General features: G+C 39.7%; 1 protein-coding gene across 1 annotated transcript; it reads right to left on the bottom strand.

The window, feature by feature from the left end:
- Window positions 1–6,236: 6,236 nt before the first annotated feature.
- Window positions 6,237–11,090, bottom strand: LOC309707343 (transmembrane protein 233). The gene is made up of 3 exons (XM_082534653.1): window positions 10,656–11,090; window positions 9,905–10,039; window positions 6,237–7,446 (listed from the first exon to the last, which is right to left on the bottom strand). The coding sequence occupies exons 1-3, from the start codon at window positions 10,833–10,835 to the stop codon at window positions 7,435–7,437; spliced, it is 327 nt and encodes a 108-aa protein (XP_082390779.1). The 5' UTR covers window positions 10,836–11,090; the 3' UTR covers window positions 6,237–7,434.
- Between the last annotated feature and the right edge of the window lie 1,129 nt (window positions 11,091–12,219).

Raw genomic sequence — 12,219 nt, 5'->3', positions numbered from 1 at the left:
CTGAATGTAGTGTAAAGCGCTTTGGGGTCCTATGGACTAGAAAAGCGCTATACAAATCCAGGCCATTTACCAAAGTGTCCAGCAGCACCTTGTCCACTTTGATCCTACAAGTGTCCCTGACCCCGTGGAGTGTAATAGTGATCCATTTATGTTTTTTTAATATGATTTACTCCAAGTGGAAAAAAAATAAACTTTTAAGTCAGAACATATGTTCTCTTCTTTTGCAGCTTATCTCAATACTACAATCAAAGTGTCAACATATCACTGCGGTTGAAAGTTCCTGTAAGTAACAGTATCATATGAGCTGCATTAACACAGAGATGTAGTCAAGACTACTAAATATCTGAATAAGCAGAGTGAGACAATCAGTAATGCAGCATTTGTGGCGCACACAGCATACCCTCATGTAACAAGACACCAAACGAGGAGATTGTGTTCTGTTGCAAAAACAGGTTTCTGCTGCAGATTCGGTCAAATTGTTCTGTCTCGTGATCTTTTATTGTTCAGGTTACTCCAAGTTTGACACGTTTGAGGTCAGTGTGGTGTATTAAGAAGTATTTATAGCAATGTATGATGGGTTTACTTGATTAAACTTGTCTGATTACAGCCAATTCTGGTCGATAGAATCGTAATGTTACAGTTTGCTGTGGATGACTAAGCGCACGTTAACGTTAACACATTTCAGTCAGACTAATATAAAAGAATCCGTCCTCTGTTTTCATGGCTCACTGTCAGAAGCTAGAGACACTAGAGCATTTAGCTTGAGGCCCCTCTGCAGGACAAAAGAATAATGACAGGGCAAACAAATGTAATTACTGCTGGCTTTAGGGTGCTGCTTTGGACCTGTGTTGCAAAAGGAATTGTGGAGTCATTGTCAGATTTTACCATGCTTACAAAAGCATCTGCATTGTGCAGTAACTGATTTCGTATCTATTTTCTGTTTGCTTTTCTGTATACTGTTGGTGATTCACCTGATTAGGACCCAGTATGTTGAAAATGTTATGGCTTTTCAGTCTACAAGGTGTTGTTTTCAGTGTGTGGACAATACGCACTTGTCCTATTATTGGCTTCTCTTTCAAACAACATGCCGCATATTGTCAGATTAAATATTTGTGCCTTGTAATTTACAGATCTAATTTTAGTCTTGCTGTTGCGCTTTTAAACATCACGACATGTAGTTCGTAAGGCTTTCAATTTCTGCTGACTGTTGTCCAGATAGCAGTGCGCTGTGCTGCACAATCTTGAGAACTGTTTAGGAGAGATAAGGTTGTATAACGTTCTCTGTGTCTTTCACGCTGACCTGCAGTGTGGCTTTTCCACCTCTGTTTAATGCGCATTTGTATTTCATGGTTCAGTGGGGTTACCGTTCTATTTTAAGTTTTCATTTAATTTAACGAAATACCCAAAAAAAAAAAGCACAGTTATCCTTAAATAAGGTGTTCATGAAGTCAATGTTTCAGTCGTATGCCGCTTCCTGAATGTACTGAAAGTTTGACTTTGTCTGTGGTGTGTCTCATTTTTTTCAGCAGTCAAGCAGTGTAAGATTTAAGTATTTTAAAATGTACTTCTATCACTTTGGTGTGCCACTTTTTATGTGTAATGTATGCAATACATCGTCGTGTTTGTCTCTGAATAGAAGTTACAGTCTTTATGGTTGCCTTTGCATGATAATTTTTGTAATTTCCTGGAGCACAGATACTTGGGGGCCGCTGTAGCAGCGCACCGAGCCGAAACACGCCCACACGTAGAGTTGATTAACATAACTTATCAGAATGGAACTGTAAGGCTGCAGGACGTGCAGTTCACACAAACAATCTGTTTTCAAACTGGCTGCACTTTTTAATTCAGTGAAGTCGTGCTAGTCTAAGCCTGCATTTGCCTTTGTGTAGAGTGTGATGACGTAGCAGAGATACAGGACAGCCAAGCACACCCAGTCAACTGTGCTGGCACAGTTTGTTCCCAGGTAGCGCTGTGATTAATACATACATTTATGTCATCACATGCAGCGATTCCACTTATATTTAACTGTGGTGATTGTAGTGTTGTGTGTGCTTTGGCCTTTTTAACATTGCAGGGTTTCCCTTAGAGCCCGTTTTACTAAATTCCACCTAGTTAGGTTCAAATATGCCCCTTCACAACTTTAACCCTGAATGTTAAAAAAATTATGCTTACCCAGTAGTACTGTACAATAGTACATTATAAATCTTTGCTTTGAGTAGCAATTTGACTTCTCACACTCACACTTGGTTGTGATTCTGTTTTACGATGGAGACATATAACACTGGCTGCTTCATCAATATCACATTTACAGTAGTGATGGTGATTTTGAAAATAAAAACTTAAACTAGAAATGTTGCCAATGAGGTGCAATGTTGTGCTTTTCTACTTTATAATGGTGTTTAGTTCTCAAGATTAATCGTGACCTTGCCTGTATAGCTGCATGCAATTCATACGTCCAGCTGTGAAAGTAATATATATAAATGAATGAATTTGTTCTCGTTAGATTGCTGTGGGTGATCATACAGACATGAGGATGACAGACTAATTGGAGGGAGTTTGTGTCTAAAAATGGGCTATGTGCACAATATCCTTATAACAGGTGAACAATGGCTGCATGTTGATTTACTTGAACAAGCCTGTGGTGAGCGGATCAAATGTAAACACTGGTTCAGTCAAAGGATACAGTTCAAGGAAATCTGAACTTTTGTACAGGGGAGTTAATGTGCTAAAGACCACAAAGTTGTTTCATCTTAACTGCTTGCCCAGGTAATAAACACAGTTTAAATCTATTACTTGACCATTAGGTTGTACGGTTGCCATAAAAAGTTTTCCGCGTGGTGGAATTTAGCATCTAACTGCACGTACGTCACACATGGTAAATGTCAACAGCCATTGTTTGTGTTCTGTGTGATCACAGTTTTCATGCACAGGACAAATTGCAGCACGTCAGAAAAAAAGTTTTTGGTTTGTGCTTAAAGTTTTTTTTTTTTTTTAATTAGTCTCAGTTGGAAAAAAAATTGCAGGCCCATAAAAAATGAACAAAAAAATGACAATAGTATAAAAAAATGTTGACCCAAACATTTTTTTCAGCACCATTTCATAAGCCTGAGCGCATTACATTATTAAATTCTTACATAACAGGGTAATCATCTCTCTCAACAACCATCCACCTAAACTACCATTAGCATCTGTAATGATCAGGACTTGGGAGTGCTTCACGAGGCCAAAGTCATTGTCGGCATAAGCAGCATCATTGTTGACGTGGGTGTCTTTGAGCTCCCCTATTAACACAGCAGACTTCTACAAATACAGGCTGACATTTTCTCAAACGACTGCAAATGTATTTTATCAAATGTGCTGACCTTCAGCGTCAACAAATTCAATTTCATTGTTAGTCAGTTAGCATTAAATGTAACGACGATGGCGTTCAAGGTAGCACTCTTCAGATATTATGGATTGTATTCAGGGTAAAGATGAGGTCAGGCCCCCAACTTTACTCTTGTGTTTGATGCTCACACACTGTCCCCGACAACATTTCCAGAAGGTAAAACTATAGCTATAAAAACCCACTGGACCTTAAATAGAGCACAGCTAACAGGCAGTCTAAGCTGTCTGGTCAAACCAGTGGAGGGTTTCACAGTGAAAGCATCACAGCAAAAATAGAGCTGCGAGAGAAATGGATATTAAAGTTCATGATCCAAATGTATCTGAAATAGGCTACTGTGTCTATTTGTTATCTATCTAGCTTATGCCATTTACCCCAAAGCATGTGACCTAATGAAATTTTTTTTTAAATTGAGGCAAAAGTCTTTAATTCTGAGAAACAATATACATTTTGAAAATTAACAACAGTACCCATTTTTTCACCCATCCATCAGTCCCATTCTTTGGAACACAATAGAAATAATTAATTATAATCATAATTAATCAGATTTGACAGTCATTCACCGTCACTAAAAGGAAGAACTGATTTGGTTTTGGTTGTCAAGGGTCAACAAAACACTTTCTTGGTAATAACACAAGAATTAATTAATATCACAAATGTCCGATAGGATAAACATGGTGACATTTCATATTGAAAAGGCCATCAGTTCCATCATAATGTTTGTAAAAACTCTGTAACCCAGAAAACAGATGGAAATCTCCCATTTTACCTATCCTATAGATGCATGTGGTAAGCAGTAATATTTAGGTCAGCTGTGGTGTTTAAACAATGGTAATTGGCATTCAGGTGCCCCAGAAAGTAACCCCCACACAATTACATGACAGTACCAGCCTGAACTGTTGATACAAGCCATGATGGATCCATTGTCTCATGTTGTTTTACCCTAATTGTGAGCCTGCCATCCACATATTGTGGCAGAAATTGAGACTCATCAAGCTAGGAAACATTTTTCCAGTCTTCTGTTATTCAGTTCTGGTGAGCCTGTGTGAACTGTAGCTTCAGTTTCCTGTTCTTAGCTGACAGGAGTGGCACACAGTGTGCTCTTCTGCTGCTGTAGCTGATCTGCTTCGAGGTTCAACATGTTGTACATTCAGAGACGCTCTTCTGATTCTTTACTTTTGTGCTGATCCCAGCAGATCAGCACTTTCTGAAATAGTCAGACGATATTAAATTCCAGTCATCATTAAACTATATGTGACTAAGCGGACATGAATTCAACCTGACTGGCTGGCAGATGCATGGTAGAAATTCTAGTCTTAGTATGAAAAAAGAAGAAAGGACCTTTTCGTTTTTGAATATCAGGTATCTAAATGCATATCGCTCTTTCTCTGCTTGCACAGCATCGTTCCCACAGTGATCCTATTTCATTTATTCCAACTAGATCAAACTGCTGCCGGATAGGAGGAATGTGTCATGCGATATGTACACATGAAGGGTCTATGCAGTGCTAATGGAAGCGACTTGTTTGAGTGGCCTATTTATGCGCACCTCGCATGAGTCATGGAGTGCTCTCCAAATTTACCGGCTGTAATGCGGCCAACAACACAACAGTACAGCTTCATGATGAATTATTGATGTGAATGCAAGCTGAAAAATAATATGATTCACTATTCTTGTGCAGAAGAATAAAAGCAGCGCGCTCACAAAGATGGAAGTCATAATCTCTTTTTGAGGCAACATGAAACATATAAATGGAAACTATTTTAATTAATTGTGCATGTGTGAAATTTTCTTCGGCACATATTATGGTCGTCATTTTCCTGTCACAAAGTCTGTCTTGATCCCTTGATAATCTTACAAAGTGCTTTTCAAGTCGCCTTATCCCCGCGCTCATTTTATCTTTTTTTTTTCCATCCCGTCCTTTCGCGTTTTGCTTTGGTGTGACATCAAAGAGGTTGCACTACAATCACGCTGCATTTCTCTTTCAAGTAAAGGGAGATAATAGAACAAGATTACTGCCAAAAGTGATTTGTTAAGTGCATTAGAATAACTGCTGAAACTTGGCAGCGGGCCTGTTACATCAGAGGGACTGCTATGAATTGCACCTGCAAGTAGGAGATAGGTTTGAAAGAAGAAGAAAAAACACTGCATAACTGCAAACCAAATTGCAAACTGCAGATTTTAGTTTCTCTATATGTGGAGCATGTATGTGTAATACGTCTCTCCCTGGGGACCAGGGAAAGCATCATTACCCTGCAGATAGCTGTGCAATATATGAAAACAGTCTGAAAGGCTTGTTTTTCAGTAGCAACAAGAAAACAGTTATGAGTCATGAGTTGAGACTGAAATGGACGTACAGGATCATGACTCTCCCGCTTAAACCCGTCTGAATCATCCCTTTATTCCCTCCCACCTTTAGGCCACTTTATGTTGCTTCATGAAAGGATGAGTTTTGTTTGACCATGTGAGAGGCTGAGCAATCTGCCACACAGAGGGCAGATCTGCTATATTTAGCTGGGCATATGCTGCGACATATCAAACTACAGGGAAAAGTCCCGGCATGGAAGGTCGTAGTTCAAGGCTCAAGTTGTGAACTTGAGGCTGTGCAGGTCTGTATAAATACTTTGAATTGTAAATCAGGGTAAATTATTGAAAAGCGATAGGTCGTAGGGTCTAACAGGGTGCAGACATAGAGATCTCAAATGCATGTAACATGATGCTTGGTTTGAGTTTACTTTTATGTGATTGTAATGCCAAATTTTACTCAGTCATGACAGACCACACAGGAAGGAACGCAACTGCAGCAATAGCTCTTCAGTCAACAAGACAGAATAATTAAAGTGGCAAGAAATGTCTGGAACTGATTTTAATACACATATATTTTTAAAAATGCATTTAGGCAGCAGGCTCGTGCGAACACAGCTGAAGAAAAAGAGTAAACACCAAATGCCAAATATTCTAACATCCAGTCCAAATATGGGGCAAGTCCCCCCAAAATATTACAAGATACTTTATTTCCCATTGTGTAGTATCTTCAGGAGTTCTCTCATCAGACCCTTGCTGTCTGGTAAATGCAAGCAACTTTTAAACCTCACAGCCTAAGTTTGTAACACATCTTTAAGTCTCATGCAAAAAAAAAAAATACAATAAAAAAACAGCAATTGTAGATAATCATAAACACGAGGCACAAAGTCAGGGATATAACTTGTAATATAATTTTTCCAGCATTGGTTTACATTTATATTAACTGCTGTGTTTATAATCAATCATCACACTAGGCAAATAAAGCTACAGAAGCAGAACTTGTGACTGGATTTGATTTCACAATTGTGTGTTTTAACATTTCTGTCATCAGAGGAAAAATTAATTTATTCTTCTTATGAATTATTTATTCTTCCAAAAGTCTCTGTGTGAACCATGGTGGCCGCCGATACGCTGCACTGCGATACACATATTTCACATGCTCTTTGTAACTGCTACAGGAATGAAAATAACATTTGTTTGTTTACACAATCATTTTCATAATAATTCCAGGTTTGATGCACAGCAGGGGATTATCTATAAATACAGTGAAGCTAATTAAGACACTCTGTGTTCTTAAAAAGGTCAATTGGGCTTCTACCTCGGAGAGATACATTTGTAAGTTATACTCTACACTCCTAAATTATTTTCATATTTCATTGTTATCAGTTGTTGTCTTTTCAGATTCTTTATCCACCATTGTGGTTTAACATAACTGGTTTTATTATCATTAAAGAAGGCATTACGTTCAGGATCTTTATCACTCGAGCTATGAGCAACAGTAAACAGTGGATTGTTTACACCTTTGTGGAAAGCTGCCTTTTGCAATCAAATCTGGAAAGACATTAGTCACTGAAGTCTACATGCCCACCAGATTTTACATTCACTGATTTTTTGTAAGGAACAACATAGACAGTAAAGTAAGCACTGTACAGGCTAAAGTAAACATGAGGTGAGTCTGAATCCTTTCGTTGGCACCTGAGCTCGTAATGAGTCTTCAACTCTCTGCTCTCTCTGCATCCACTGCACTAAAAATCCATCTGCAACACAAAGTACATTAAATGAATGACCAATTTTTCTATATTATATGTAGTGGTGAATAGTCAGTAGTGGCAAGTCTCCCATGTACAATTAAATCTATATATTATATTTATTCGATATGCATTACATGTTGTACACTGCTCCAAAAATTAAAGGTACACTCTGTAATCAGAGTATTGATCTGGTCAGTTAAGTAACAGAAGCTTTTGTTAATTAGTTTCAGCTGCTTTGATGTTAATTAAATTAACAGCAGGTACACAACAGGGACAACAGTCAAAACAGGATTTTTTTCATTACTAAACAAATATGTTGGACTGCTTTCTTCCATTTGCACAACATCTCTAAAATTAGAAATATCCCGTCTCAGAGTGACGCTGAAAAACTTCATGCATTTATTACTTCCAGGCTGGACTACTGTAATTTTTTATTATCAAGATGTCCTAAAAACTCCCTGAAAGCCTTCAGCTAATCCAAAATGCTGCAGTAAAAGTACTGACAGGGACTAGAAAGAGAGAGCAGATTTCTCCTGTTTTGGCTTCCCTTCATTGGCTTCCTGTTAAATCCAGAATTCAAAATCCTGCTCCTCACATACAAGGTCGTAAATATTTAGGCCCCATCTTGTCTTAATGACCTTGTAGTACCATATCACCCTATTAGAGCACTTCGCTCTTGCTCTGCAGGCCTACTTGTTGTTCCTAGAGTATTTAAAAGTAGAATGGGAGGGAGAGCCTTCGGTTTTCAGGCCCCTCTTCTGTGGAACCAGCTTCCAGTTTGGATTCGGGAGACAGACACTATCTCTACTTTTAAGATTAGGCTTAAAACTTTCCTTTTTGCTAAAGCATATAGTTAGGGCTGGACCAGGTGACCCTGAATCCTCCCTTAGTTATGCTGCCATAGGTGTAGGCTGCTGGGGGATTCCCATGATGCATTTCTTCTTCAGTCACCTTTCTCACTCACTATGTGTTTATACACCTCTCTGCATTGAATCATACTTGTTATTAATTTCTGTCTTTCTTCCACAGCATGTCTTTTGTGCCCTCTTTCTCCCCTCACCTCAACCAGTCGGAGCAGATGGCCCCGCCCCTCCCTGAGCCTGGTTCTGCTAGAGGTTTCTTCCTGTTAAAAGGGAGTTTTTCCTTCCCACTGTGGCCAAAGCGCTTGCTCATAGGCGATCGTATAATTGTTGGGTTTTTCTCTGTATGTACTATTGTAGGGTCCACCTTACAATATAATGCACCTTTAGGCGCCTTCAGCATAGCCTCAAAAGCTTGGAGGAGAATCCAGGAGAGCTGGACCGGGCTGTAGAAGGTCCTTAGCCCGTCAGCAGGAGTAACTGCTCGATTGTGCAAGAAGAAACAGAATGAGGACTACAGAATGACCTCCAGCAGCCCACTGGTGTGAATATCTCTGACCAAACAATCAGAAACAGTTGTCATGAGGGTGGCTTGAGGGCCTGACGTCCTCTAGTGGGCCCTGTGCTCACTGCCCAATATCATGAAGCACACCTGGCATTTAGCCTAAAATACTGGAATTGCCAGGTTTACCACTGGCGCCGTGTGCTTTTCACAGATTAGAGCAGGTTTACCCTGAGCACATGTGACAGACATGAAAGGGTCTGGAGAAGCCTTGAAAAATGTTATGCTGCCTGTAACAATTTTCAGCATAAGTAGTTTGGTGGTGGGTCAGTGATGGAGGCATATCCATCAAGGGACACGCAGACTTCTACAGACTATGCAACGGCATCCTGACTGCCATTAGGTATCAGGATGAAATGCTTGGACACATTTCAGACCTTATATTGGTGCAGTGTTCTGGGTTCCTCCTGGTGTATGATAATGCCCAGGCTCATATGGTGAGAGTATGCAGGCAGTTCCCTGGAAGGAATTGATACCACTAACTGGCCACCACACTTGCCTGATCTAAATCCAACAGATCACCTCTGGGACATTATGTTTCAGACAATCCAGTGCCACCAGATTGCATCTCAGACTGTCCACAGTTTCAGTGATGTCCTAATCCAGATCTTCCAATCTCATTAGAAGCATGCCCTGATGTTATCAGGCACGCATACAAGCACATGGGGGGCTACACGAGCTACTCAGTACCATCAAACGATGTGGCGTCCTTTTATTCCTAACACATTAGATCTAAGTGTTCCTTTAAATTTTTTTGAGCAGTGTATATTATATATATTTAATGTGACCTTTTACGCTGTAATATTAAGGTTCCAATAAAAGATTAGGCTTGTATTTGTCACCCTCATTCAAGTCAAGTCAAAAATCATTGACTTGACTTTCACTAATACGCATGACAATAATAATAGTACTAACATAACTCATGAAATTAGCTATGTGTAGGGTCATGTCTCAAGTTATAGTTGCAATATTCCAATATAAAGTTTTTAGAAATTCACTTGAGAAGTTTTTATGAGTGGCAACAGTGCTGAGGCTGTCTTACTGTGGTAAAATGAACAGTGCAGGAGATGGCGATGATGAGAAGCCCGATGATGACTGAGGCAATAGCCACGTAGAGCGCGTTCCTGCCCAGCCGCCTGGAGCCTTCGTAGTCTCCGCTGTAGTAACTGTTTCTAGACTGGAAGAGAGAAATCACTGTAAAGAGTAAAAACTCACCGGCAAATCTGCTAAAAACACAAAATGTGGTACGCAGAGCTCTCTGAAAAGTCTATGAAAAAAGTTTAATCAGTGGTTTTGTTTTTTGTTTTTTTTTATTTGCCAAGTGAAAGTTTATTTCCATCAACAGGCAGCATGAAAATGTAATTTTCCAAAGCGGAAGATGAAGTAAGTTTGTTTGATGGGCAGAGCAGGTGTCTGTGTGACTGGGTTACATCTTAGGGTCCAGCACATCAGAACACTGTGTAAGCGTTACATTTAAAGCAGCCTGGACAAGAACATGTTTCATTTCTCTCTGACTCATTATTTCCTTAATATTAGAGCACAGAGCATGCATAGTCTAACACAGAGGCGTGGGCAATTCATTCTCCCAAGGGGCCACGTGACACACTGGAACTGTTGTGGAAGACCAGAGCAATAAGCTGAACTCTGCTCAGTATTTATCTCTTTATAAACTGCTACTGGTAAGAGTAGATGCTACTATCAGTCGTTAGCTGTGGGCTCTTGGGAAAATTAATTGCCCGCCCATGGTCTGACATGATATTAAAACCCCATCAAGTTTTATTGTTTAGACTTACCATGATAGAGAAGACCAAAGCCACAATGTTGACGGGGTATGCAGGACAAAAGCATGTAAAAATGGTCAAACAAAGGTAGCTTTGAAGAGGAGGTGGTAGTTCCTCTACATAACCACTGTCGAAAAATTTGCTCCCACTTAAGGAGCTCTTTAACTGTGGATTTAGCACTCCAAGTGCCATCGAATCTGACAGCAAGAGGTGAAAAACCGAAATTTAAAAATGTTACAGAGAAAACAGAAGCTAAAAGAGTGTTCTAAATACAGCAGGAGGGCGTTTAAGTCTAACTTTTAACTTTGGAAAAAAATAATGAAACCAACAGCTTAAAACTCAGCTTGAAAAGTCTGGTCTTGTATACCGGGTCTAATCCTTCCTCAAAGCTGGGAAAAAATGAAGTTTGTAGGGAGAGAAGGCGAAGCAGAGCTGGGAGAGGATCACTAACCCTGCTGGCCTCCATCCAGAACTCTGACCCTGATAGAAGTGTGAGGGATCAGACTGTTTACCACTGCTGGCAGCCCACACAAACATAGTCACTGCACTGCAAGATGGATTCATGTTCTTAGCACAGCACGACACATGCATGGAACTTCTGATGAAACAATGCACCCTGTTTTTTAGTTTGTCGGGTTAAAGACTGTGAAAATTATGAATATGGGAACAAGTCCTTCAGGCATATTCACTGTATTTGTTTACTCTGTCAACTCTATCCATGCAGTTTTGGTGAAAGTTCTGTTGTTAAATTTGCTACCGAAGGGAAGTCTATGAATACTTCAACCCACCAAAATTGGGAGGACTTTCATAGACTACAGGTAAAAGTGGATGCAGACTTCTTGCAAGACTTCTTGTTGTTTCGTTCAGTACAGGAGTCTTTGTGGTGGGTCAAAATGTAACTTTATTATTCTGCACTTGTAGTTCTATCAAGTGTGACAAGATACCCAACACCACTGGCTGAAATGTAGCCCCAAACCATGACAGAGCCTCCACCATGCTTGACAGATTTTCATGCCAGTTGTTTTTTCTCTGTTTTCCTTCCTTAAAAATGGCTTCTTGACAGCTTTCCTTCTACTGAGACTATTTCTGATGAGGCTTCAGCTAACAGTAGATCAAGATCTGTATCTCTTAGGTCCTATGTCAGGTCTTGGCTGAATTGGTTTTTAAAGACATGACTTTCAGGTATTATTCATCTGCTGTAGATAGTTCTTTAGGCCACTTCCTTTTTTGTCCTCCACCGCTTTCAACAAATTTTTTACAGACATGCAGCACACCTTGCTGAGATATGCCAAGTTTTCAGATAATAGCGGCTTGGGAATCACGGTGTTGGTGCTAAAATATGTCTATGTCTGTCAATCTATGTTACCTTTGGTATTTTTTATAGAGTCAACTAAAAAATGGGAACGAATTATGTGTTTTTGTGACAGGCTGCTAGTAACAATGTGCCTAAAGATAGGATTCTCTGTCACTCATCACTGGAGTTAGGTGGAGTTTATATGTTGGAATGACTCACAGTCCAGCGTTTAGTAGTTTAAATTAACACAGACCAAAATGTTTTTCGCACCAGGCTGCAAAC

This window comes from Aulonocara stuartgranti (genome assembly GCF_965226115.1).
Source record: "Aulonocara stuartgranti genome assembly, chromosome: 5".
In the NCBI taxonomy this organism is placed as follows: Eukaryota; Metazoa; Chordata; class Actinopteri; order Cichliformes; family Cichlidae; genus Aulonocara; species Aulonocara stuartgranti.
Note: the sequence above shows the minus strand (reverse complement) of the source record. Positions and strands in the feature narration are given on the sequence as shown.